The 25618-nt window shown below is 50.0% G+C and overlaps 8 protein-coding genes across 8 annotated transcripts; 2 read left to right on the forward strand and 6 right to left on the reverse strand.

Annotated features, from left to right (window-relative positions):
* Positions 1–738: 738 nt before the first annotated feature.
* On the reverse strand, positions 739–1468 carry P152DRAFT_157765 (uncharacterized protein). Its single transcript, XM_033673987.1, has one exon. It carries the CDS (start codon positions 1341–1343, stop codon positions 969–971), a length of 375 nt encoding a protein of 124 aa, XP_033531085.1. The 5' UTR covers positions 1344–1468; the 3' UTR covers positions 739–968.
* A 3047-nt stretch (positions 1469–4515) lies between these two features.
* On the reverse strand, positions 4516–6710 carry P152DRAFT_157803 (Cullin-domain-containing protein). The gene is made up of 2 exons (XM_033673989.1): positions 4801–6710; positions 4516–4747 (listed from the first exon to the last, which is right to left on the reverse strand). The coding sequence occupies exons 1-2, from the start codon at positions 6493–6495 to the stop codon at positions 4559–4561; spliced, it is 1884 nt and encodes a 627-aa protein (XP_033531086.1). The 5' UTR covers positions 6496–6710; the 3' UTR covers positions 4516–4558.
* Positions 6711–7810: 1100 nt separating this feature from the next.
* P152DRAFT_461407 (RmlC-like cupin) lies at positions 7811–8410 on the reverse strand. Its single transcript, XM_033680122.1, has one exon. The coding sequence runs from the start codon at positions 8253–8255 to the stop codon at positions 7920–7922; it is 336 nt and encodes a 111-aa protein (XP_033531087.1). The 5' UTR covers positions 8256–8410; the 3' UTR covers positions 7811–7919.
* A 4948-nt stretch (positions 8411–13358) lies between these two features.
* On the reverse strand, positions 13359–14949 carry P152DRAFT_476372 (uncharacterized protein; the record flags this gene model as incomplete). Its single annotated transcript, XM_033681501.1, has 3 exons — positions 13359–14163; positions 14219–14778; positions 14839–14949. 3 exons carry the CDS (start codon positions 14947–14949, stop codon positions 13359–13361), a joined length of 1476 nt encoding a protein of 491 aa, XP_033531088.1.
* Positions 14950–16614: 1665 nt separating this feature from the next.
* Positions 16615–17287, forward strand: P152DRAFT_484566 (uncharacterized protein; the record flags this gene model as incomplete). The annotated part of the gene is made up of 2 exons (XM_033682012.1): positions 16615–16830; positions 16899–17287. 2 exons carry the CDS (start codon positions 16615–16617, stop codon positions 17223–17225), a joined length of 543 nt encoding a protein of 180 aa, XP_033531089.1. The 3' UTR covers positions 17226–17287.
* Positions 17288–17593: 306 nt separating this feature from the next.
* Positions 17594–18441, reverse strand: P152DRAFT_157864 (uncharacterized protein). Its single transcript, XM_033673991.1, has one exon. The coding sequence runs from the start codon at positions 18293–18295 to the stop codon at positions 17810–17812; it is 486 nt and encodes a 161-aa protein (XP_033531090.1). The 5' UTR covers positions 18296–18441; the 3' UTR covers positions 17594–17809.
* Positions 18442–18867: 426 nt separating this feature from the next.
* Positions 18868–19656, reverse strand: P152DRAFT_494329 (uncharacterized protein; the record flags this gene model as incomplete). The annotated part of the gene is made up of 2 exons (XM_033682212.1): positions 18954–19656; positions 18868–18923 (listed from the first exon to the last, which is right to left on the reverse strand). The coding sequence occupies exons 1-2, from the start codon at positions 19645–19647 to the stop codon at positions 18868–18870; spliced, it is 750 nt and encodes a 249-aa protein (XP_033531091.1). The 5' UTR covers positions 19648–19656.
* A 3468-nt stretch (positions 19657–23124) lies between these two features.
* P152DRAFT_461410 (general amidase-like protein) lies at positions 23125–25531 on the forward strand. The gene is made up of 5 exons (XM_033680123.1): positions 23125–23727; positions 23782–24684; positions 24736–24981; positions 25034–25130; positions 25176–25531. The coding sequence occupies exons 1-5, from the start codon at positions 23461–23463 to the stop codon at positions 25325–25327; spliced, it is 1665 nt and encodes a 554-aa protein (XP_033531092.1). The 5' UTR covers positions 23125–23460; the 3' UTR covers positions 25328–25531.
* The last annotated feature ends 87 nt before the right edge of the window (positions 25532–25618 follow it).

Consider the following 25618-nt stretch of genomic DNA (forward strand, 5'->3'; position numbering starts at 1 on the left):
CTCGTTTTGCCCCCGGTCGGAAACTAACCACTTTTTGCCGCTTCCCTTCACCAAGGCGGAAGCCACTTTCGTCGAAATTATATATATTCCGTGCCTCGATTCCATGCTCTTGAATCTGCTCCTGAAGGAGTTGAAACCAATACTGTATATGTCCAAGATCCTCAGCACGTAGGCAGTCGTCTTTAACTGGTTTTTGGTCGATAAGCGAAAGGGTGTGGCGCTTGATAAATTTATATTTCCAGTTCTTACTAACGTGAGGTGGCTGCGTTGTATCGAGGGCGTTTATTCGGAGTATAGAGTTGGCGCACGCTTCGATTTCTGTAGGCGTAGGAGGCGCTCCCCACTCATCAAGCTGATGGATCCAAGCTAGGAGAGCCTTATCTGTAGCTGATCGAGTTTAGACGCTTGTACGAACGGAGAACGGTTGGTATAGGATGTTTTTCCTTCAAGGCGGCCTCGAAGGACAGGCCGGCTGATTTGGAACTCACGCGCTAACGCTGAAACGTTAACCAATTTCCCTGCTTTTTTTTTTTGGCTCTGTAGCCTTCTTGAGTGCTTTCTGTATAGTCTCCTCTGAATATTTGACACGTTTAGACATGTTTGGTGGTATAGATTTGAAGATGATGGTAAAATTGGACTTTTGGCGTGGGTTTGACTTTTGGTGTGGGAGCACCAATAACTGGAGGTTGTGGGGCGGTCATGGGGCACGGATAATGGCTAGCATACGAGAATAACCCATAATTATGTTTATTCACGTGAAGGTAGATGAAACTGCTGTTATATTGTACCTTGCTTCTTCTAAATCCGCGAGGAGTTTCGAGTTGGGTATGGTATGCAATCGCGCGGACGCTGTCGGCTCCTGGAATCAAAGTCTGTGTAATATAGACGCTTGCCTGGCCCGCCACAGGTTTGTAGCCGACATAATTTCATCCTATGCATTTGCCGAGATTGATGTCCTATTCAGTCCTTCAAATAGAATGTACCTCACAAGACTCCGCATTCCAGAATGACAAGAGTAGATATACAACCTCACTCGCTCCAAGTCCGCACGGGAGAGCCCACGGCAGCAGCTGGAGAAAGATGTCTTGGTTCGTCAGGCTCCCGAAGAATACAATCGCGACAAATGCAATAGGTATAATATGGGGCTGATACTTGTCGAAATGAAGGCAATGATGTAGAAAATTGGCGACGGTGTAGATGCAGCTGGCGAGAACCAAGCCCTGGGCCCAAGGTTGTGGTTCTGGACTACGTGCATCGCTGATCGGGCTGCGGGGAAGTGCCGAAGTGGCGGAAGTCGGGAAGTGCCGAAGTGGAGCGGACCAGGGGCTCGGACCTCTGTCCATTCTTCTGAGAAAGGGGTCTGAATTTGGACATCATTATTAGTTCTTTTCCTCATAAAATCCTCAAGGATAAAGAAAGCCTTATGATATCGTCCCTTCATTATTTCTACGGATGTTCATCATGATTATTGTCGATCCGATCGTGCATAGAAGTAGAGACACAGAAGCAAGAGGCTATTTCCGTAACGCCTGTCGTGGACCTGTCCACGCCCGACTCGGTGTGTTACGAGCCGTACTAGTCTTCTCGTCGTCCTACGCGGACAGGCACCCAAAGTCCTCTTTTCTCTCGATTCTAGCTAATATTCTACGGTTGATCGACGATATAGATTTCTGGTCACTAGCATTCTGAATGCACCGGTCATCCGATAGGGGAAGCTGGAGCCCCCGCTTCAGTAACCATCGAGTTCGTCGTTCCAATAGAAGATGGCAAATACTGCCCGCCATTTGTATCTTATATCTCTTTCTAGATATCGAAGGAACGCATCTAGCTCGAATCTCAACTGGGGTAGTGATCATATGACAACCATACGACTCTCATCTGTCATGGGTTCTTCGGAACATTTTTAGATGTTTCCCAGCAGCGTCAACATTGGCGGCAATTTCGTTTGGAGTCCGGATACATCCTTCAGTCCATCGGCTTGTGTCCTGAGCAAACTCGGCAGGCTCGTCTGAGATGCAAATGTTATCCTGGGGATAGAATGTATCTGATCGGTAACCAGATCCGCCATTTTTGATGATATGAGACCTTGAACAAGGAGCTCGCAACGGAACAATTTGATTGACAACGTCAACAAGAGTAACAGCAACACGATGTTATGGACACAGTATTGGTACGTACCCCTCATAGCCTTGCGAGTGGCCTCACAAAGTCCAAATGTATCAGAATGGTCCATGCGGGGGCTGCCTGTAAGTGTCTAGGAGAGCTGTGGGATCTTCGTTTGATTTATTGTTGCTTTACATCCCATCTTACCTATACCGTCCTTTCAAAATTTCCGAGCAATTTTTCTTTGGACCCGGACGAAACAATAATCCACTGGCTACAAACAGGTGTTCCAAGGCAAGCTAGGTTTATATCTCCCTTGCAAGTCTATAGCCTGAAGCAACTGGTTGGTGGCCATGACGGACTCCTCGATCCTGCGAATTACGAAAGAGCTACGTGAAAGTATAGAGGTTGCTAACGATTTCTATCTTCGAAAATACGTATTGGGGCAAGATTCTTCTTTGTCGGAGTCATGGTTTCTATAGAAAGGCGCTCACGACATGGCTAGCACGCGCAAGTACCGGTAAGAAAGGCGATACCAATGCCACGAACCCAGCTGCAAGCTTTTCGGAGGCATCAACCTCTCAGCTTCCACGGCTTTCACGTTCACCAGAGAGTGGCGCATGGCATTAATTGGGATCCTTTAATACTCCTGCTCTGCCTCGACTTACGTTGACGCGGACTCTTCGATCGTGCCCATAATCTACATGAACTTGTACGCAGAGTTCATTTGCAGTCTGCGGACTATGGTGAGGTGCTCTGGAATGATTCTCAGCTAGCAAGGCCCCTAGTGGACTGCCTTAAACGTAGGAAAAATTCGATTCGCTGCGTCCTGGACAGATCAGTTATCCCGAGGACCTGAAACGCTTCTTGAAGAGAAGGATACGTCCGGATTGCCTGGAGGATGCTCCTGCGAATAGCCTTCAGGTCGACACGGGCTTTCCAACCTCGTCCATATCCTCAGAGGTTATATACCTCTTCAATCAGGACACTCGAGCACAGCTCAACTATAATTTCCTATCCCGTGACCCCACGTCCTCAATCGCGGAGGTACCCCGGCCCGAATCATCCTTTTCAGTCCTTTGAGGCTACCCAAAGCCCCCCGCACCAGCATCTTATTCGCTCTTCCCCTGACTGTCGCCGCCCAGTCAATCAGTACCGGCATAAAGGCCCTCACCTACGGCAGCGGCGCCATCGTCTGCGGCGGAGGCTACACTGTTCTCCGCATCCCCGAACTCCCCGATGCGCCACTCACCCACCTATTCATATACGACCCCCCTCCCTCACCAACCTGAACCCAACACCCCCACTCACCTTCACTCTATAGCCTCTACTCCAGTTCCGCGTTCGTCTCCCTCCTCTGCGTCACCACCGCCACGAAATACAGGCTCGACGCGCACGAGCGCCTCCCGTACATCATCATGGTGATCCTCCTCACGGCGGGGATGAGCTTTCTCTTTAACCATGGCGTCGCGCCGGCGGGGCCGCCGAAAACGCAGTGGCCGGAGTCGCTGCCACTAATTGCGACGCTGGGAATTTTCATGGGGCAGGTTATTGTGTTGGTGTTACGGACGCCGAAGCAGGAAGGGTGGTGGGAGGGATATGGAGGATGGGGCGCTCACGCTAGAGTAAATGGGCTGCAATACATTCGCGGGACGCGAGGATTGCTGGACGGAATGTCCTGTACGTCCATGCGGTGGTTCATGGTATGGGCTTTGGTGTATTTTCCCTTGGTCATGGTCGGTTGGATACGGTAGGTTGGTACCTATTGCCCAGCGTCTGGCAAGGGCATAGAATTTCACTGGTAGATTGAGAGATTTTCGGCAATTAGTTAACCTTCGAGGATGACTCAGACTGAATTATAAGATAGCATATCAATGTTTAGCGTTGCTTGCATTTATCAGTTCCTTGCCAGGGGCTCGACATCTTCCTGGCCTCCATAAGGCGGCATTGTGATTAACCCGCGACATGTTCGCCTTGTCATCCACAATCCCCCTAGACGGCGATGCTTACCTCACCGCTCTTATCCCTCTCCTAAGGCTCGACCGCATGCGACACGAAACAGCATCACCACAAACGCCAAGTTAAACAATGAATTTCCATTTTTATCTCATCTACACATACCCCACCCTACCATGGAAACGTAAAATCCAGGCACCCGCCCGCTCACCAAACCGACCCATCCATCGTCGTCCCATATCAGAATGCTCATCACTTCACCCGCCGCATGCCGTGCGGTATGCGGACGGGCCCGAATGTGAAGCCAGCGGGACGCGGGAAACCGGGAAATATGCAGAACGCCAGAATGCCGGGGCATCGTGGATGCCTGTGCTGGGAAACGAGAATGGTGCGACTGACTGCCGCCGTCTATGAGGGGGTTTGGGGTCAAGGGAGGGGGGAAGGAGGTCGTGGAGTCCGGAGACTTTGTGCGCTTCGTATTGGCGTGGAGGAGGGGGGGTTAGGCTAGGTAGCCAAGATCCTCGGAGTCGATGCGCTCGAGGTATTCTTTCTCGAGGAGGATGTCGATGCACTTCTTGATGTCGGCGACGTGGGGCATGAAGCGGTTCTTGATCTGTTCGATGGTTTCGGTGATGAGGAGTTGGTGCTTCATTCGCTTTCGCGACTTCATGATGCGGACGATGGCGGACTGTAGAATGGTTAGCAGACCGCAAGATATCAGCATAGAGGCATGATACATACCTGGAGTAGAAGCTTCCGGTCTTCTTCGATCGTCTTGTGCGTGTCCTCCACTTCCTGCTTCGCCTCCGATTTGACCGCCAGGTTGAGGTTGATCTTCATCTTCTTGGTCCGGAAGCCGTAGTTGAGAGAGAACGTGGTCCCTTTCTCGGGCTTGGCACCCTCCGGTTGGATGTTTAGAATCTTCGCTTTGACCATCAACGCGACACTGGGCTCCAGTTGCTCCTTGAAGAGGAGCGTGCCCTGCTCAATGTCCTCGTACGTGAGGGTGTCAGCGTCGTTGAAGAGGAGGAGGATGGCGGTCTGATATGCGGAGACTTGCAGGGTCAGGGGGACCTTGCCGGGCTTGATGTAGTTCACGCGCACTTCGCCCTTGGACAGCTGCCACAGCCAGGTGAGTTTCCGACCCTGGTGCTTCGTGAGGTAGAATTTCTGGAATCGGTCGTACGTCTTCGAGATGATTTCGGGTGGGGAGAACTTCGTATTGGGAGCGGTGAGAGGCCAGAAGCTGGTGCCTAGGATCTGGAAGTAGGTGTCCACCACAGCTTTGTTCTCAGGTTCGTCGAGATAGGTGTTCAGCCATTCCTTGTAGTTGGAGTTGAGGTCCTTGGACAGTTGCATGTCCTGGAACATTCGCTGCAGCTTGTTGGTGTATTCGAAGCCGCAAGCCTCCTTCATCTTGCTTATCATGCTCGTCTCTGCATCGTCGGAAGCAGAAAGTTGGTGGACCAGACGTCGTGCGAGACCTCGCGTGTAAAACTTCTGGAACACGTCTTTGTCTTCGATGTACTTGAAGACCGTCATGATATGCGTTAGCTGCTTCTCCACATCGTCTTCTTCGGAATTCTTCGCCCCTGATCTCTTTAGTAGCGTGTCACAGTACTTCGCCAGAAGTTCGGGAGACTTGGTCGTGCCAGACTTGCAGACCTTATTCCGATTGACGAACTCTCGGCAGGCGTTATCCAAAGACCGAACAAACTCCGCTTCGCCGTTGAAAGCCATGTTGACGAGAGACTGATACTGCGTGTGGACATCGAGGAGAGTCTCCACATAGACTTTGGGTTCCATGATTTCTTTATCGGTGGTCTTTTCGATGGCAGCAAGACCCGATTTGCGAACGTGGGTCTCGAATCGGGTGCGAAGAGGGTCAAGTCCATCCGGTATTCTAGCTAGGAGTTTGTACATCCTGCCTAGGTCTTCCTGGCGATCGTTGTCCAGAAGGCTTTGGAATTCGTCTCGAAGAAGCAAGGAATGATCGGCGATAAGCGCTTCTTCGCACGTCCTCATGAGCGGTTGGGTGATCTCATTGAGCAAATACAGTGAAACGCGATCCTTCTCCTCATCCAGTCGGAGCTCGGCTTTCTTCATATACTCCACCACGCTATTCTCGGCCAAAAACACCTTCGACTCTTGCTCATAATAGGCTTTAGTCGCAGCGAGGAATGGCTTCTCGAAGTACTCTCGGTAGACGTCCAAAGTAGATTTCGTACTGTCGGACTCGTCCAGGCCGAGGGAGACGAAGGAGTTGACGATTTGCTTAATCTGAGACTGCTCGATGGTCTCACCATTGCGCTGCTTTTCCACAAGCCGCAGGACAGCTTTCATAACCTCTTTGTGGGTGTGGTTGAACATGTCTTCTTTCCAGCGCACCAGATGGAGGGTGTAGATATCATAGACGTTCTTCTTGCCCTCGTCCATCTCCCGCTTCACCCAATGTCGGTTGAGGTATCGGAAGAGATGGTTGTTGTAAGTCGCCGCGGTTGTGTAGCGGTTCCATTCGCTGATATAGTAGTGTAGAAGGGCTTCATCGCTGTGAGCTTTCGATCGTTCAAGGACACCAGCTAGATGTCCCCTGAGATAGTTGATTAGGTGGTTGTATAAGTCTTCGCCTAGGAGATGTGCTGTGGGAGTCGTTAGCAATAATGTACCTAATTCCGACCATTAACATCAAATGCCTGGAGAAGACAAGAGCTCAATCAGACTAAGATATAAGATGGAAAGTGTTCGGAGCGGCTGAAGGCGGTACGATGGTAGCTAATAATGAAGAGCCCGGCATAGCTTCAAGGTTGGGTTGACGGTGCTCTGAAACAGCAGCGAAATAAGATTCAATGTGTACAGTACCTCCTCCACCAGTAGCTGATCTCTGGTTGTTGCTGAAAGATCCTGATCCCACGGCTTTCTGAGCTGTGCAGAAGTTGTGTATGGCAGTGTAGAGGCTCATGTACATCTTCATGTCCATGCCCTTTTGCAGCTGGGTCATAATTCGGTCGACCCCCGATTCCAGTTGCGACCATCTGCAACTCACCGTTAGCCATGACACTCGCTTGTGGTCCCGCCATGAATGATCCCTTACGTTGACTTCGCATCGTCCTTCATGTTCATCCCCATACCATTCCGTGCCATGCTTGCGTTGACGTTGGAGCGGTTGTTCTCTCAGTGGCGGCAAGGTTATATGGGAGAAGCTGAAGTGTAGGAGCGTCGGCCGATCGCAGAGGCCCGGACCGCTCCGTCGTTATCAAGGGAAGATAGAGATCCGAGGGGAGTCTCTGATATTGTAGCGACAGCTGCTAAAGAAGGTAGATTAGTAAGTACTGTACTGGAGGCGCGGAGGGAATATAGGAGGGCAGCTGGTGATGATGATCGGTTCCAAAACTCACAGAAGATAGGTGTTTGGAGGTTGGTGTGTACCTCTCTTCACAGCTCCCAGGATGACATGAAGCGTGTTGACAGCTGGAGAAGAGAGAAAGGTCAACAGAGAAGTGGTGGGAAATGTGAATCAGTTATCACCATCAGTTCAGTTCATCATCTGCCTTAGTCGCTCCTGCCAGTCGAAGCATCGCCTGGACCCCGGTCGTGGCGTAGTTGCCTGAGGCTGACTACTATGATGACATTGCCGCCTGGCGTTGCCTATATTCACGTGACTTGGGTGTCGAGATTTTGATGCCTGAGGAGTGAGGCAGAGGCGACTTTTTATCTCCAAGTTCAGCTCGAACAAAGTCCACCAGACCACGATTGACGATATACTGTCATAGTTCCATAGAGCAGAGCTCTTAACTAACACTTAGAGGTCCCAATCTTCATGGCAGTTTCTCCTCCTAGATTTGAAGATAGCCACTTAGCCATCACAGTCGACAAACTGGCCCGTCGTCGCCATAGATTGGATCCTTCGAAAACCATGGCAAATCCTTGATCTTCTGGATCTTCTCTTCCTCCCCCTTTTTTCCATAGCACATATCCCAATCGCAACCTTTCGGATAACTTCCGACCATCTGGAACCCGCCCTTGTCTGCCATAAGCCGATGCAATACACCCGCTGGAACAATCATCACATCGCCCTTCTCGACCGTCGTCTCCACTCGGCCTGTGTTGTCCTCACCACCGAAGCAAAGTTCCGCGGATCCTGAAGAGACGCAGAGGACCTCGTCGGCTGTGGTGTGGAAATGAGACTGGCTGTACATCGTATAGCGCCACTGTGGAGTGACAACTCCGACCTTATTTAGATGGTCTTCGATGGTCGATGCTGAGAGACGGTCGGGACGGAACGCGCCATGATAGATCAACAGAGGTTTGTTCCGGATCGATGTGTTTGGTGATAAGCCATGAGCAGAGATTTGCTTCGATGTAACGTGAAGCTTTTCTGTTGGAGTTAGAAAATACGACATCTTGATATTGCTTTGCGAACGAAGCATTGAGAGAAACTTGTGATGAGTTACATTCTGTCGCGTTACGCTGAGTCGAACCATGTCCCACTACGTCATCGTCCGTGGAGCTCTCTGTCTGACCTCTCCATCGCAAACAGTTGCAGTATTTGTGCAAGGTCGTCGACAAATACTGAACTTACCTTACCGGTTCCTGTCGATGTCGGACATGGAGTAACAGATACCCTAGACTAAAAATTCCATCGGGAGCCGAGTCATTAGAACATGGAGTGCTTGCCCAAGAGTCAGGAGCAGCTACAGGAATCACCAGCGTTACTCTCCTCCGTTTGTCTATTTCTATTTGTTTGTCTTCTTCTCTCAGCCTTTCTGAAATCTGTATTCTATAAAGTCTTCAACTAGAGCATGAATTCGGAGGTTTCTCTTTGATGTCTTTACTTATTCTGCCATTCCTTTTCTAGCTAACGTGAGCCTTTTCCTCATCTCATAAACTGTTGCAAATAAGTTTATATAACCTTTCCTCACTGCCGTTATAGTCTTGACATATTGAACATGACGCCGTATATTCAGCCAACCCCGATCCAGAAGGCATTCCCTCCCGCGTCCTTCCATTAGTTGCTCCTTGTGCCTTAATTTGCAATATTCAAACGCCATCCAAATTTTATAAACTTACTAGAATATATTTCCAGCCTCGTTCCATTTTCAACGTAGCATTCAGCTGTCAAGAGAGGACTGCTACGAGCACATGTCTCGAAGGCATGAATTGGTGGTTGACATCTCCGCGCCATCGCGTTTATAATTTTTTCAGAATAGTTAACGTAATCCACCACCGAGTCGGACACTTCTACTCACGACAGCGATCATCCCTATTTTTTCATAATGACTCAACAACGACACTCAATTTTCTTCAAAAGAAGCCGGAATCAATATGGCTATTGAGGTTATCGATCAAGGCCACATTCGATCAATTCGAGGCGCTGCAAAGACCTATAACGTCTCGAAAAGTACGCTATCTGATCGCCGTCATGGGACTCCTTCACGACGCGATCGCGCTCCCAATTCGAAAAAGCTCTCAGACATAGAAGAGAGGGTTATTATCAATTACTGTCTCGACGTCGACGCGCGCGGATTTCAACTTAATTATGGCATGTTGCGAGATATAGCCAACAAGCTACTCAGCGATCGCGGTCAGGCTCATGTTGGCATCAATTGGCCTTCAAGATTCGTACAACGCGTTCCAGAGCTCAAAACACGCGTTAATCGAAAGTACGACTATAAAAGAGCCCTGAACCAAGATCCAGAGATTATTCGCGCGTGGTTTCGCCTCGTACGCAACGTAAAGGCAAAATACGGCATCCTAGATGAAGATACAGACAACTTTGATGAGGTTGGCTTTCAAATGGGCGTAATCGGGACGCGCATGGTCATCACGGGTACCGAACGACGTCAGTCTCCAAAAACGTTGCAACCAGGCAATACAGATTGGGTGACATCGATCATTGCTGCCAGCGCGCAAGGTTAGGTTGTCCCACCCTTTATCATCTTCAAAGGCGCTCGACACTATGATACCTGGTACGAGGCGATTGCGGATAGGCCTGATTGGGTTCTATCAGTTAGCGAGAAGGCTGGACGTCTCTTGAGCATGGATTTGAGTGATTGGAGCATTTCAATCGCTTCACAGAAGGCCGTACTACTAGTGCCTATCGGCTCCTGATTATAGATGGCCATAACAGTCACAACACCATCGAATTCCAGGATTTCTGCAAGGATCACAAAATTATTACACTCTATATGCCTCCGCATTCATCTCATTTACTATAGCTACTCGACGTTGGCTTGTCACCGAGTCGCTCCAGACGAACGACACCTAGATCATAAGCTCATGGGCTTACGGTCTGTAGTTCTCCAGTTATTGTTCTCTCCGCGGTTACCGCCATTCCCATCACGTCGTTTTCGTCCGGCTTCGCGTTGGTAGTCCGTTCGCCTCGTCCGACCACAACCAGGGGACACTTATCGCTGCGGTGACGTACCTGGCAATTAGAGGTGGTTGAATCATCTGTGATTCCGCGCTCTGTGAGAGGAAGGCCTAGCCTCCAACCTAGAGTCATGGAACTTTCTCTGCGGGAACAACGAAAGACATTCCGGTTCAGATTAGAACAACACTTTGCGTGGGGTTAGAAGAGCTAAAATATATGCCTAGGAACATTGTTTAAAACAGTATATGCGTCGCCCAATGAATGGGAGTTCTGGATCAGCAATTCTCAATGATGATGGCAAGGTGGTGGGATTCTTTAGGTTTAAAAGCCAAGGCTCTCGAGACGGCTACGCTGTGTCTTCCAAGATGTTGACTTAGGCCCGGGACATATACCAGGCTGGGGATAAGGACGTATGGCTGGAGTCAACACCAGCGAAACACCCCCACGTTCTGTGTGTCCCGGAAACGAAACTGGAGGTATGGATGCCAGATAAAAATTGCTCTGCGCAGAGAGATGCTTTCAACCCGAATCGGCACACGACCCTCGCGTAATCGAACGCACAAGCGGCACTGAATAGGCATCCTTCGAGGGCAACGAACGGCCGGATGGAATCGCCGGCTCCATCGTAAAGGAGATGACTCAAAACCCCAATCTATGGTTCGCACAATCCACGAGCCCTGCTCTGAGTCCCTGAAGCGGTTTCCATGCTGCATATGAAATAGCTCAAGGGCTATTCAGACGCATGGATGTATAAGAACGGCTTCATCACTCTTTCTCTAGCGAGCAAGCTATATATCCATCCATATGGAATATCGATCACAAGCCTAGCCAACTGGCGGGTTTCTTTTTCCAACACCGCAACATCCTCCACGCTCGACTTTTAGCTGCGAGACTCATTGAGATGGTGGCCGAAGGATACGATGGTCAGTCAGGAGGATCTTGCCAAACAGACTGGTTTGCCCGCAAGCTGAGGGGTGTGCGATTTCTTGGGATACCACAATACTAGCAACGATTCATGCAAGACGCTACAGGCTGCTCTAACACGAGCGACGCAAAGACGAAAGTGGCAGAAGCCTTGGAGGAGGTCGAAAGAATCATTGCGAACCAGCCTCGGCACTGGGCACCAAGTCTGGAATAGGGCGGTTGTCTGAGGAACATCTCATGCAGGTAAGCAGCTCCTTCAGGCTTGTGGGCCACTTAACTCCAATGTCTACTAGGTCAATGGCAAGTTGGTTTCGGGAATACTAGGTACAGGAAAATGCTCGAACGATACCAGTTCGGGGAACGCCATAGCAAGTGTCACTTTACCAACCACAATGCGAGAGATCTAGAGACATGGACTGATCCAGGCTATGTGGCCTACTACTATGCCAGACGCTGAATAGACTGGATTGAGACCCGCGGTGGCAGTATTTCAGTCCCCAGGCCGTATTGTTGTAGATCGACACGCAACGATTTTCGACTAAGGTACGTCGGTACCCTCTGTTCTAGTTGTTCCCCTTGTGATGGAGTGGACTTCCACCATGCACAAGTCACCAGATTTGGGTCACGGGACTTACCACTTCATCACTTGTAGACTTTACAACCTCCTGCTGACGTAGACGTAGATTCTTCCCTCTTCATAGATGAATCTAACTTGTTACGTTACTACCTTGATTTTACATCATCCAGTATCAATCCGTGACACCCCTCCATGGTGGGTGTGGTCGAATCCGGGTCAGTTCAGCAGAGATGAACATCGGGGAGCTGAAGTGGCTGGCTTATAGAATGAACAGTAGAGCATACAAGAAGCGGATAGACTCATTCGAACCCTTCCTCAATCAATAACCGCGATGATACACTGAACAATGTGCTCTTTGACCTCTCCCTTGCTGGCGAGGCCAACACCGATGCCATTAGGATGAGCAAGCGGACCATTCACGAGCTAGAATGGCAGATTACAGACCTGCAGAAAGAAATCCAGCACTGGAAAAAAGGGGGCGAATCTCGAATTGTGCGGAAGTAACTTCGCAGAGTCGGACCAGGGTGCTAGTTATAACAAACAATAACTTGAATATTAATCTTCAGCCTCAATTCTATAATCCGGCTCTAGCACTCCAGAAAAGGAATACTCTCGACGAAGAAGGCCATGATGTTCAGGTTCTGGGCATCGGTATAATGCGGCAGTCGACGAGGTAGTTGCTGACGGCAGTGACGAGCGAAGTGACCAGATCAAGCACGCAAATGATGTTCCTGGCAACGGACGGCATATATGGATTTGGATGGTTCGGATGGTGCGGATGGTTCGGATGGTTCGGATGGTTCGGTTTCTTGCTGGAGACACTGATCACTGCTCAGCACCATTCAGCAGTCTTTGACACGGTCTGGATGCGCAAGGTCTGCGATTACCAAGTTCCATTAATCTAAACTGAAGAGAGAGAGAGAGAGAAGAAATCTCCCGGCACCTTTGTGCGCGAGATAGCGACTCTCCTCTCCAATGCCCTACTGCTGTGTTACCATGTTTGTTTGCTTCTCTGATATAATCCACCAGCCACGTCTTCAGCCACAACCAAGGGAACAGGCCGCAGGCCTGGGACCATAACAGTCTTTGTATTTTTCCATTCCACTCACCACGTCGCCATAAAAGCGCGTAACAACTGTCTGATGCAATTCTGGGATCCATCGGTGTTGAAAGGCTCAATACCTTTTCCTGTATGTAATCTAGGTAGTCACTGGGTAGAGGCAATCGGCCACGTTATGGATGGCACTGAAGTCGACTTCCCTTGATTCTCACGAGTGACTCTCCCAAGCGGTATAACGTTAAAATATACAAAGAAAGACGCTGCATCACGCATTATCGTAACAAGCTAAAATACCACTTCCTGTTGTCCCCACATCGTCCATATTCCTGGCGTGCTACTCTGTTATCCATACCCTTTTCCATCCGCACCTATTCCCCCTGACTCCCTTCCCTCGGACCCCTGAAATAATTCCGTACTCTGTCCACAATGCTCTGTGGCCCCTCCCCATGCTGCGACGAACCCCCCGAGCCTCGCCGGCTTGAACTCAGCCTCCGGCCCCCTGACGACCGCGACGGCGTCGCCGGCTGGGAATAATACCGCGGATCGGGCGGTGGGAACTGAAAACCTCCGGGGAGTCCGGACATCTGCGGCATAGTCGAATCCGACGGCCGGCCCCCTCTCACCGAGCTCGAAGGACCGGCAGGCACCGCGGTCGCGGAAGCAGATCGACGTGGCAACGATGCATCGGCGCTGTTTTTTGGCTCGGAGTCACTGGCGATGCCTTGTCTGCAGTGCGGGCAGGTATCGTGCTCTCCCAGCCAGGCCTCGATGCAGGGGATATGGAACCAATGGGTGCACGGCAACTTCGCCACCTCCTGGTCCAAAATCACCTCGTCCATGCAGATGCTGCACTCGGCCTTGCCGCTGTCGCCGAGCATGGATTTGTCGATTTTGACGCGCGGGATGGCGGCGATGGCTTCCGCGGAGGCGGGGCCGGGGGCGGAGCCGGTGGCGTTTTGCTCCATGAGTTGGGAGATGATGCGGTCAAAGGCTTCTTGGGTGTAGACGCCGTCGCCTTGGACGCCGCCGGGGGGGACGCCGAGCATAGTTTGGAGGAGGGTAGCGAGAGGGAAGGGTGGGGGAGGGGGGCCGCGGGATCCGGAGGGAGGGTGGGCCTGGTTCGGAGGACCCCAGGCGCGGCCTTGGGCGCCGAAAAGCATGTCGTTCAGGATACTAATCAGTTGTCAGCGAAGGGAATGGGGTAATAGTTGAGAACGACAACACATACTTCTGGATGGTATCCACGGGCGGACTACCCGGAGGCGACCCATTTCCATCCCGAGGGAACAGTTGGGTTGACGAGGTGAATGTAAACCTTGACCCCTGACCTGGCCCTGACCTGACCTCTACCTGCCCTCCTCGAACATTCATGTTCTCAAGCGGATTTCGCTCGTCTGAAGTTGGGCTTCGCGGGTCTGGAGTTGGGGTCCGTTGTCCGGGTCCGCTTCTGCTGTTAGAACCGGGGCTTCGTGTCTCCTCTCCTGGTTGTGGACCTGCGATACCAGCCATCATTGACGTGAAGTTGTTCAATAGGTCGTGCAGTGCCGGTCGTGGTTGGCCATGGTCGTCTCGTGCTTCCCCGGTCGGTGATAAGGACCTATGTATCGTCCCTGTTACTGTGAACCCGTTAGGCGTTGGTCGGAACTGCAAGTTCTCAATATCATCTTCATCGGGATCGGGTGCTGCCCAGGGATCATGATCGTAGAGTGGGTGGCGCTGTGAGGGTTGAGGTAGATCACCTAAGGTAGGTATGGATTGATCGATTCGCGGATCATGATTAGCTTCAATCTGTCGTGTACAGGTTAGTTTTGGTGCTGAGATTGTGATCCATTTCATGTGGGCACATACAATCTCTGTGAACTCGGAATGACAATGCGGGCACGTCAAGCCATGTTCATCTCGGAACCACTCCTCCTCACACGAATGACAGTAGACAAGCGCTCGATTCTGGGAATCCATCTTGTGATATGTGGGGATATCCAAGATATCAGTCGGAAAAGGCTCAATATCGGTTGCGCTCGGAGAATGGGATGCGCTCGGTCTCGTATACGTCCCGTCGAAGTTGAGTTCAAAGGGAGTTTGTCATCCTTCTCATCGGCCTGAAATATCCGGAAAGCCTTCCAAAGAGTAGGTATGAGCCTTAATATAAAGCGTACGGCGCAATCACGAGAAAAACGAGAGGATGATAAAGCCTGGTGTCGTGATGTTGCTCAAGGCTGTCTAAGATGATGCGGGTTGGAATCGAGAGATCTTGAATGCGACAGGCAGAGGAAGGAGAGGAGAATAGATAGGCTGAAACCTAATTTGAAGATGGTTTGCTGGAATTCTGATAGTGCTGGGGATCGTTTGGTTTGATGTGATATGTGGCTCGACACGTTTTTGGTGATGGCAGATGACGTTTGCGCGGAAGTCGTGGACCCTTTATATCTGATTCATCAGCATTCTTCACCACTAATACCTATCTACCATCTCTCTTATCACTTCGCCTCTTAATTATTCAGGCAAATACCTCTGTATAGGTATCTTTTAATGGTTTTGTCCGTTGATTTCTACTGTCATTCGCGATAGGAAGTGGATTGGGCAGGCATGCCTTGTATCCGCCACTCCGGTCAGGTACGATATGCAATATAAATACTGGTACAGGTATTCTTCAGGGCCATCTTGTCCCTCTTCCTGACTTACAGCGTCATTTGGATCGGTTTACAGTCGTTCAAGTTAAGGCGTCTTTTCTTTTTGGCTGTTTTCTGCCGTTGTTTAGAGTAATTAGAGCGTCTGTCTTCATACCTTCCCTTCATTCCTCACATCATCCACGGTCCCAGTCCACAGGCACTGGCATCGAGTACGTACCCTTCAGCTAGCAAATGAGCAATGGGGTGCCTATTGAAACTTCGGGCCAATGAATGACTCTCGGGTCTCTCTCATGTGTCTGGTTGACCATGGAAATAGGACTCGGGTGGAGAACTCCGATGCTACAATCAACATTCGAAGACAAGTGAAGCGACTTTTGCGGCAGAGAATTCGATTCTTTGCTTGGCTACATTTGTCTAAATATCCATTGCGTCAATCCGAGGGGTATTCTATTAGGATATTGCCTGGTTACTCCCCTCTGTTCATCCAAGTTCTGCATCGTTTGGGCGCTTCCCAGTTCTTCATTGACAGGACTAGGACGACATGGTACACGCTCTATCTAAGCTAGATGGTCTATTGGGGCAGTGATCTCGCGAAGCTGAACGATCTTCATTCTAGTACAATAGCTACTTCTACTAACAGAGAATCAGACACCCTGGGAGTTCAAATTCGTGTATATGCCGACCCTTTCCTAAGCCAACAGCAGCTTAACTTGTTTACAGTTTGCGTTCTACGGTTGCATACACAGCAGAAGCTGACCTGTTGGGCATGAATGGACTTGAGAATCCGACTGTATGCAAGCTTTCGCAGTACCATCTGCAGGTCGTATGCAAGACGTGGGGCCATGCATATAGAACCATCTAGACAAAATCAGGAGGCTGGAGCCTTCTTACATGCTTCACACCCGTATATTCAACACAGTTTCCATGGTATCTCTCTCTTCATTCGAATACAGCTCTCCGATCCAGATAATTCACACTCCGCTCTTCCGCAGCAATGGTAATCAAAGGCTCCAAACAACCGACCTATGTCCTCCTCAACGACACACTGCCGTCCACCGGTTCGCACTCCCAACTACTCGGCCCGTTCGTAGCGAACCCGCTGAGTCCAACCGACGAATACGCCCCCGATGATCATTCCATCATCACTGAGATCTTCAGCTCCCTCTCCCCGAACCTCGAGGCCGCTCGCAGTTCGTCTCCCAGCAATTCAGTGCATCTAAGTCTACCGCCGTGCAAGCACGCCTCGAGCACTTGTTGACGCTGGGCTGCACGGTTTAGCGTCAAGCGGACTGGTATGTTGACACGCCGCGAATTTTGACGCGGCGGTTAACACAGCATCGGCGCGTCTTTCAGTCTCTCATGCGCGACCAGGAGATCAAGGCGGAGGCACTAGACTTGCTCGAGAATAATGGCGGAATCGCGTACATGGCGGTTGTGACGCGATCCTTCACGGATGCCAAGGTGGTGGAGAACGGGGGTGTTCAGAAAGAGTTGGAGGGAAGCGTAGCGGTGCCGTTGGATAAACTAGCTGGCGATGCTTCAGTCCCGCCGCCGGCGGTACCAAACTTGACAATGAGCGGGAAGAAGGAGGAGACGACGGATTAGGGTAGGGAATACGTCGTGGAAGGAGAACGGTTCTTCCAGGCACAGTATAGAATCATTAAGGCAAGAAGGTCTGGGTTCCTTGGGCTGGGTACGGGGTTGGTGACGGTACAGTTTGGTCAGATCGCTGGGGTTGAGGCTGGGAGCAGAACATTCCATGACGGAAGCCCAGTTATATACAGAGATGATCAGGACGAAGAGGACGAAATAGATGGTGATATTGACGAAGATGTCGGTATCTCGGAAGAAGATCTTACAGCGGAAGCACTTGGCATGTCTGGTTCGTTGCTTGTGACGGAGTGACATTTATATTCCTGAAGTAAAGAGCATATCCCCAGGGCTTCTGGGGCCGGTGGTAGTTATTTGTAATGCATATCGTGTGCCCCTGTGCTCTCCTTCATCTGAGACTTCCGCAACTCATCCATCCATATGACCTTGTTGCTGTTCCGGAGTGAGATACAAAAAGATAATCTGCCCAGTAATTTCCAGATATTCATCGAAAGCGAGGCGACCGCGTCCCATCTCAAATCCTAGAGGTTTGCAAAGAAGCTGAATCTGATCCTCAGAACTCAGATTCTCGAAAGGGATCAGAGTTTCTCGTGCTGCGATCGCCCGCACGTAAGCGTCCATGTCGACTTGGGATTGAACCGATTCTCCAGCCTACGTGATGCGGAGCATTGAACGTAAAGCGGAGGAGAGCGCGGCACTGGGCGGCGTCTGGTTGTCGAAAGAGTCGCTGATTTGTTGGAGTCAATTCCAACTGCTCGATCGAGTCCACTTTCTCGGAGTACGCGTTCCGATTTCCCCAGGTTACCATATGCCTGGATCAAAAGCCCACCGGCCTTCTCATATTGCTGCAGGCGTAGATAGGAAAGGCTCCAACGAGAATTGCGTTCGATCAACCCTATCGGAGCAGCTCGAGTCGCCCAATAGCCACCAGAAAGACCTGATTCAAGAGCAGTATACCGGTCAATGTAAGCAGCCGCAGAATGCCAGTCCTTCTCCTTGATGGCCATATCGATCAATTGCTCGTAGTAAATTCCCTCAGCGGGTTTATCACCCCCCCTCTTCATATCTTCCAAGTCCAAGGAGCGCTAAACCGTAAATCAAGAGAGCATGGCATTTGGCAGCGCGAAGCTCCGCATCATCTTTGTCGAAATGCATTCCATATCCATGATCATCGTCGAAATTTTCGGGAATTTATCCGGATTTGTCGCTTGGGATACAATTCGGCGGAGCATCTCAGCCGCCTGATATATGCTTTATTGGTCCAGGGGCGATGATCCAATGATTAAAACATTTCGAACCTTCTCCGATGGAATTCCTGTACGATCAGGATCTCCACAACCATCTCGGAACTTCAGTCTACCAAGGATAATCGGAAATCCAACAAATTGAGATAAAGATGTGGAAACCAACTAGACTTTCCCTGTGGTATTGCGAAAATAAAGTCCAAAATATCATTCTCAACTCGACCGCCATGCAAAACACCAAACGCATTGCTTCACAACCCTGGCTGCATATCTTAGTGTGCAATATTCCGTTCCTTTTCCTGCTGAGGAGCAAGTTCTCTAAAGGAGCGAATCGTTACCGGAGCTATTCCTCCTTAAATCTCCTTTTGCTAGCCCCAAAGTTCCTTGAGGTATTAGCCTGGAAGACTGCTATGGCTTGACTCGTCCAGTGGCGTCTGGTCGGCCCCAACTGGAACTTGGTCAGTCACCCCTTTTCCACCAAGCAACCCCATTGCACGGAACAGCCTCAAGGTCCTAGCTTCTTGCTTATCACATAGCATTACATCGTGCCGTTGTAAATGCTCAGTGATCATCCGGTATGCATCTTTCCCTTCCTTTCTAGGAACTTTCATTTCAATCTCCATCAGATGGTGCGGCAGTGCTTTCACATCGTCGAATACCGCTTTGAATCCTTTGATTCTGAGCTTCCATTTCGGATTTTGGTACGGACCGAAGGGCACAAGGTCCGCCCAAGCAACCCGCTGGAACTGCTCAACGAAAGCGACCTGGTCGTCGCTCCAGAGTGACTTTCGATGCAGAGGTGATCTGCGTTCACAGGTGTAGAAGGTCGAATTGCCGTATTGATCCCAAACACAGTGAGCCTTGTCTCGGATGGCGGTTTCGTCTTCGTCGAATCGAACCTTGACTGAGGAGATCTTCTGTCGTTTGCTGATCATCGTACGTTTGCTCATCTTCGTGCGAAACATGACCCCATTCTCAGTGTACCTGGGCATCTCCGTGTCATAGTAAGTGACCGGATTCTCTTTATATGGTTTGGAGCCTTTGTGCCCTAGCTTTTCAAGCACGATTTTCGGGTGGGGGTCACAGAGTGACCATTGTAGGTGTACACTTTCTTTCGCCTTGGTACATGTAGCAACAGTGACCAAAACCAGGAATAGGAATACACGCAGCATCTTGAATAGCTATAGCGATATTTAGTGCAATAACTAATAAAGAAATGTTTAAATACAACACTCGTTGAAGATGAGGGTTCGTATGAATATATACATCCATCATCTGATGGATGATCAGCACAAGTCGTGCTTGTGACGATAGGATGACGCAAAATTGAGACATTGTGGTACTTCAAAAGGTGTACAGGATAAACTCTTATGATAACATAAAACTTCGACCTGGAGGCTACTTTAACAGTATATCGTAATAAACAAAGAAACGGCAGCCATGTGTCTTTTTTCCTTCACAAGTCAGATAGAAGCGTTCTGCAGACTGGTGAATATATCGACGATGATCCTCGTCGAGTGAATGCTGGAAAAATAAACCGCCCCAGACCACAACTCAGACTCCGTACGGAAACATGTAGTGCATAACACATGTATCCAACTTGAAGGAGACATAAATCACAAACAACGGTGTTCTCATAGCTAGTCGGACGACCTTGAACTTCCTCTGGCAACCTCGCAGAGTCCCAAAGTTACGTCTACTGCAGCAAAAGAGCTGATACATCCCCTTCATCATCCTTGTGAGCTCTTTACTGAACTTCTGGCACTTATCATAGGGTTTTTATTGCGCACTGGTCAGGTTGGCATACGGACTCACGCGATAACAGGCATCATATCGAGATATAAGACAGGCATACGGCTTGAGTCTTAGCCTCGTGTAAAGCTCGTTCTCGTCATTCGTCGCATCACTCTATAAGCTTTGATCAACCAATATGCTACTTCTCACACCCTCTTCGGACACAATTGAGATTGATGGTATCTCGTACTGTTGGGCCTGCGGCTTCCCGCTGTCGTATGTGTCTCCATGCGTCTGTGAGAGATGCAATTTGTTCAATTGACTTGGAGATGTGGAGGGAGAGGGGGAGCAAGGGGGAGAGAGGGCGCGGGGAAGGGAGAACACGGGAAAGAAGAGCGCGATCGACGCGTCAGGGGAACTTCTAAGCGGAACATATGTTACATTAAAAGGCAAAATTCATGGCTCGCTGGGGATGTTATTTGCTGATACGGGCACCATTAAGGAGGAAGAGAGCAATGATACATACTAGAGGTGGCAAACCAAGGAAACTATTCCTCTCAGATGCATATTGATCACATAGCAACATCTTGAAGTGCGGCATCTTACTATTATTCTCTCCCATACTTCGCTTTGCCACTGATTCCGGTGAATGTCCCTTAGAATTCGGCAGCAGAGCGTCGAGCTGGACCGGATCCCTTTTCCATACGCTGGCTTGAGCTACTTTGTCGAATATCTTCTTACATGACCATGGCCCAAATATGATTGGAGCGACATTCTTCGCTTCCTTTACTAGTCGCCATGGATCGATTGGCGTAGTCTAGGCCATCAGATCGAAATTCTCTGATAGGAGCAGCTCATGTAAAACGTCGAAGCGCCGCATTGGAGTCCAAATGTAGCCCCACACTTTCAAACTTCCGCAACTTCCTTTCGAAAACACAGAACTCATACGTTTTTCTGCTCAGGCAGTCCAGGATTGGTCGCCAGCTCGGTTGCGTTGAAGATACCTGCCCATGGCACGGTCGTGGCCCCTCTCCAGTCCAAAACTCCAATGATTTTGTAGTCCTCATCCACCAATATGATTCGATGATCCAAATCCGCATGACATAAAGGAAACGGACCTGTAGGAACCTTATCTCGGATGATGTGCGGGAGGGCGTGCATCAGAACCCAACAGACCGTGATCCACTCTTCCCTAGGGACATGTGTCCCAAAGCCCCTGGCGTTGCCGGTAAGATAGGCCATGTTGATGGGGTTCATGTGCTGCCGATGGCGTGAAAAGTAATCCAACGATGGGCCTAAAGGTGGAGTCCAGGCATTGGACGAGGGAATCCTAGACCGATCAACTTTGACGTTGGGTGAGCCCAGTTCGCGAGCGGGCATCCCAATCATATCGTAATTTATCAGGCTTAACTGACAATAGTAGTCTGCCAGATAGTGTGCGAACTTTGCGCAATGATCTGCTGGCACGATTTCGCAGGCCTGCAGCCAAGTCGCAGAGGTAGTTGAAGTTTGCTTCCACGAGGACTTGCCATATCTGACTATGCAGGCCGCTTCATTTGGGGTTCAGACTGGACACAGGAACCCAAGTCTTGTTCAAAGCTCAGGAGGTGACTATAACTAATTCAGACCGGGGAGTGCAGATCTGAATTGAAAGGGCAGTGGACCGAATCGAAGGTGCTGGTAATATAAGGAGACGCCGGTGAGACTTAGCCATGCCAGCAGACACACCACAGGAACAAATGGAAGCAAACAGTTTGGTTCTTTATATGTATGAGCCAGATGTCTCGGAGATTCTCTTACTGAGTGAGAAGAAAGGACGGTGTTTCCGACCGCCGCAAGGCGCGTGGTAAGACTTCCGAATAGATATAAAAGGCACGTGTTTTAATATCAAGCCAAAGATATTGCACCAGGATTCAATCCCGAGTACTTGGTGGTTCGAAAACATGATAAACACATGATGAAGACAAAACACAATGTCCTTCATGCTATTCTTTTCACAAGCTCTTCAACGGCTGCGTCTTCTGTGGATTGCAGATCAGGTTTGTCTTGATAGTTTGGTAACCCGTAGTGCTGGTACAAGCATGGTGGAGCCTTTGTCAGTTGTTCTTCGTAAGAGAAGTAATCAGGCAATGGCTGTTCCTTCGAATTTTCTTCACAGTTTCATATGCTCGAGATCAAGGCTGGCTTTAGAAGAGCGATCCATGGTTGTATAGAGGATGGTAGACCGAAGCAGAGATTCATATGCACAGAAAAGGAATAAAGAGAAGGTCTAACTGACGTTAGAGTAAGGCAATTTAAGATTCATTTGCAACATGACTCTAGCAGAACGCTGACTCGGATAAAGCAGTGAAGAAGCTCTCTTGACATGACTAACCATTAGAATATATATAACTAACTAGTTATAGGAGAATGAGTATTCCGATACAAGTCATAAACAGGCCTGATCAGGATCTCTACATAAGCAGCTCAGGGAAGAAAGATATGATATGCTCTAGTTAAGTTGTAAGACCGCATTCAAGGACAAAACGCAAGTTAGTGACCTACTGCGTCTCAGCTAAGGTCACTCTTGACGGCTGTAAATCTAGGAATACGAGGCCCAGCCAGAAGTATAGCTATGCAAGCTGCGGCTGGACAGGTATCCTCATGATTGCAGCCGTGAGGGGCCGATGGCGCGAAGAGATGACACGCTCGATAGAATCGGGGCAGTCCGAAAAATCGTCTCCCCAAAGAGGTTGTCGAGAATATTTGAAGACCCTCACGATTTCGAGGACTCCGGAAAACAGTGGCTTAGCTTGAGTCATTAGCCAAGTCTCCATGTCGCTTGACCGAAAGTAGTGGCAACATTCAAATCATCCGCTTTTGATCCGTAAGCCATCCAAATTAACTCGAAGACTTAGGTGAGTTAGGGCAACAATGGTAAGGTCAGCTATTGTGGTGTTCAAAACCATTCTTTCCTTCCATAAGATCATCAGGGGCGACTTCATCCTGTTAATACGATATTCTATTGTTGGTTTTTGAATTGACAAATGAAACGAAGTATGACATCCCGGTCCTTGAATGTACACGTTAAGCAGTCTGATCAATAGGAGATGACTGGGATCATAGCCGCAAGCCGAGCTCCGCGTGTGGGGAAGTCCATATCATACCTTATCTCCAACTTCACGGTCGCGGATTCGCGATGTTTATTAATTAGGCGTGCAAGCTTCGAGAGAGAACTAATTTACAATCCCAAATACAAACCTAATATCAAGATGGCCGAGTGGGAAGTGATTGCAAAGCGCAAACAGCAAGAGCGCGACTCCAAGATCCCCGCGGCCTGGCTGCTGCCGACCAGCCCTGCCGATAATCACAATGTCCTCCAGGTCCCTGGAAAGGCGGGCATATTGACGCCAGCCGAAATCGACATCACCGAGAACTACGATGCCACAGGATTGCGAGATGCCATTGCCGCCGGCAAATTAAAGAGCCTGGATGTTGCGAAAGCGTTCAGCAAACGAGCTGCAATCGCCCAACAGCTGGTTCGTCCCCTTAATGCCGAGCCTTCGGGATGGAAATCATGCTGACGGTGGCAGACCAACTGCTTGACGGAGATTTTCTTTGATGAGGCCCTGAAGCGAGCGGAGGAATTGGATGCCTACTATGCGAAGCACGGCCAGACCGTGGGCCCTCTTCATGGCGTGCCGGTTTCTATCAAGGACTGTTTCAGGGTAAAGGGGGCCGACTCAACCACCGGAATTGCTTCGTTGGCATTCAAACCAGCCGTAACGGAGTCAGCCCTTGTGCAGATCCTGCGAAAGGCTGGTGCAGTCCTGCATTGCAAAACTAATGTGCCCATGACCATGATGGCTCTGGATAGTCACAACAACGTCTGGGGACGAACCATGAACCCTATCAATCGCAAAGTCACAGCGGGTGGCTCATCCGGTGGCGAAGGCGCGCTCGTCGCTATGAGAGGGTCGGCGATGGGAGTCGGAACGGATGTCGGCGGCTCGATTCGTATCCCCGCGATGTGTAATGGCCTATATGGGATCAAGCCAAGCCATCAGCGCATACCTTTCGCGAATCTGCAAGGTTCCACCGCACCCGGCGGAAGCAGGGTCGCCGTCGCAGCAAGCGCAGGCCCTCTTACCACGACATTGCGGGATTGCGAGCTATTCTTCGACGCTATATCTTCCCAAAAGCCGTGGGAAGTTGATCCTGAGGTGATTCCGGCCACCTGGCCATACCAGCAACCTGCGCTATCGAAGCGAGATGCGATTATTGGTATCGTGAAACGAGACGGGTTGATTGAACCGCTCCCTCCTATTGCTCGCTTGATTGATGAAGTCGCGTCGCGTTTGAGGTCGCAGGGTATCACGGTAGTGGAAATGGACATCACGCCTCTGTTCTCCAAATGCCAGTCATTAGCGAACAAGCTGTTCGGAATTGATGGAAACAACTACGCCTTCGATCTTTTGGAATCCAAGGGAGAACCAGTGAGTGCAGATCGTATGAGCTTGACCATTAATCGTTTGCTGACTTTCTAGCTATCACCATGGCTGGCCACTCGGTTGAAGCGAGGAAAAGTCAGGGGGTTGCCTGAAGTCACCGATCTCCATGCGCGTAGGATGGCGCTGGAGGCCGAGTTCCTGAAATACTGGAACGATACCACCACCGGACGCCAGATTGATGCCTTCATCTGCCCCATGGCGCCGCATCCGGTGCCACTCATCGACAGATTCAACGGAGTGAGCTACACTAGCTCCTTCGTCTTGCTCGACGCACCTGCTGGTGTAAGTAGCCCCGCCATCTTCCTGAGTGGTTTCCCGCTCACTCTGCTATTAGAACATCCCTGTGCGTGCATTTGGGCAACATGACCTCGAAGGCGAGGTGCCGAAGACCAAGGCGCTTTCATCTTGGGACGAGAGAAACAGAGAGCTTTGTGAGTCCATTATGTTCGATTTTTGACCAGTATTGACTGTAGCAGGGACCAATGTCGACCGCTCCGTGTATCTGGGCACACCTCTCTGCATCCAGGTCGTCGCACCAAGGCTGCAAGAGAGACGGTTGACGGAGGCTATGAAGGTCATCGATGATGCTCTCAAGGCTTCTGGATCTGACACCAAATCGAAATTGTAAAATCAGCGTAGCATTCTTACCAAACCGATTTAGCTATGGGCAATAATTCATTGGAATTTGTGATAAGGAACCGCATATGTCGTTCAGCTACCCGTCCGAGAGCTCCGCAATGCTGATAGCTTTGTCGTGGCGCGTGAAAACCACACCGGAATATTCTGTTCAGGTCGTCTCCAGAGTACTGCATGCCTATACAGTTAATCGAAACCATCATTGGGTATCATATATGTAAATATGGAATTGAGAACTGTTGTCCAGTTGGCTTCTTGAAAGAAGATCGTCGCATCACGTGCA

Source organism: Eremomyces bilateralis (assembly GCF_010015585.1).
Source record: "Eremomyces bilateralis CBS 781.70 unplaced genomic scaffold P152scaffold_24, whole genome shotgun sequence".
Classification (NCBI taxonomy): domain Eukaryota; kingdom Fungi; phylum Ascomycota; class Dothideomycetes; order Eremomycetales; family Eremomycetaceae; genus Eremomyces; species Eremomyces bilateralis.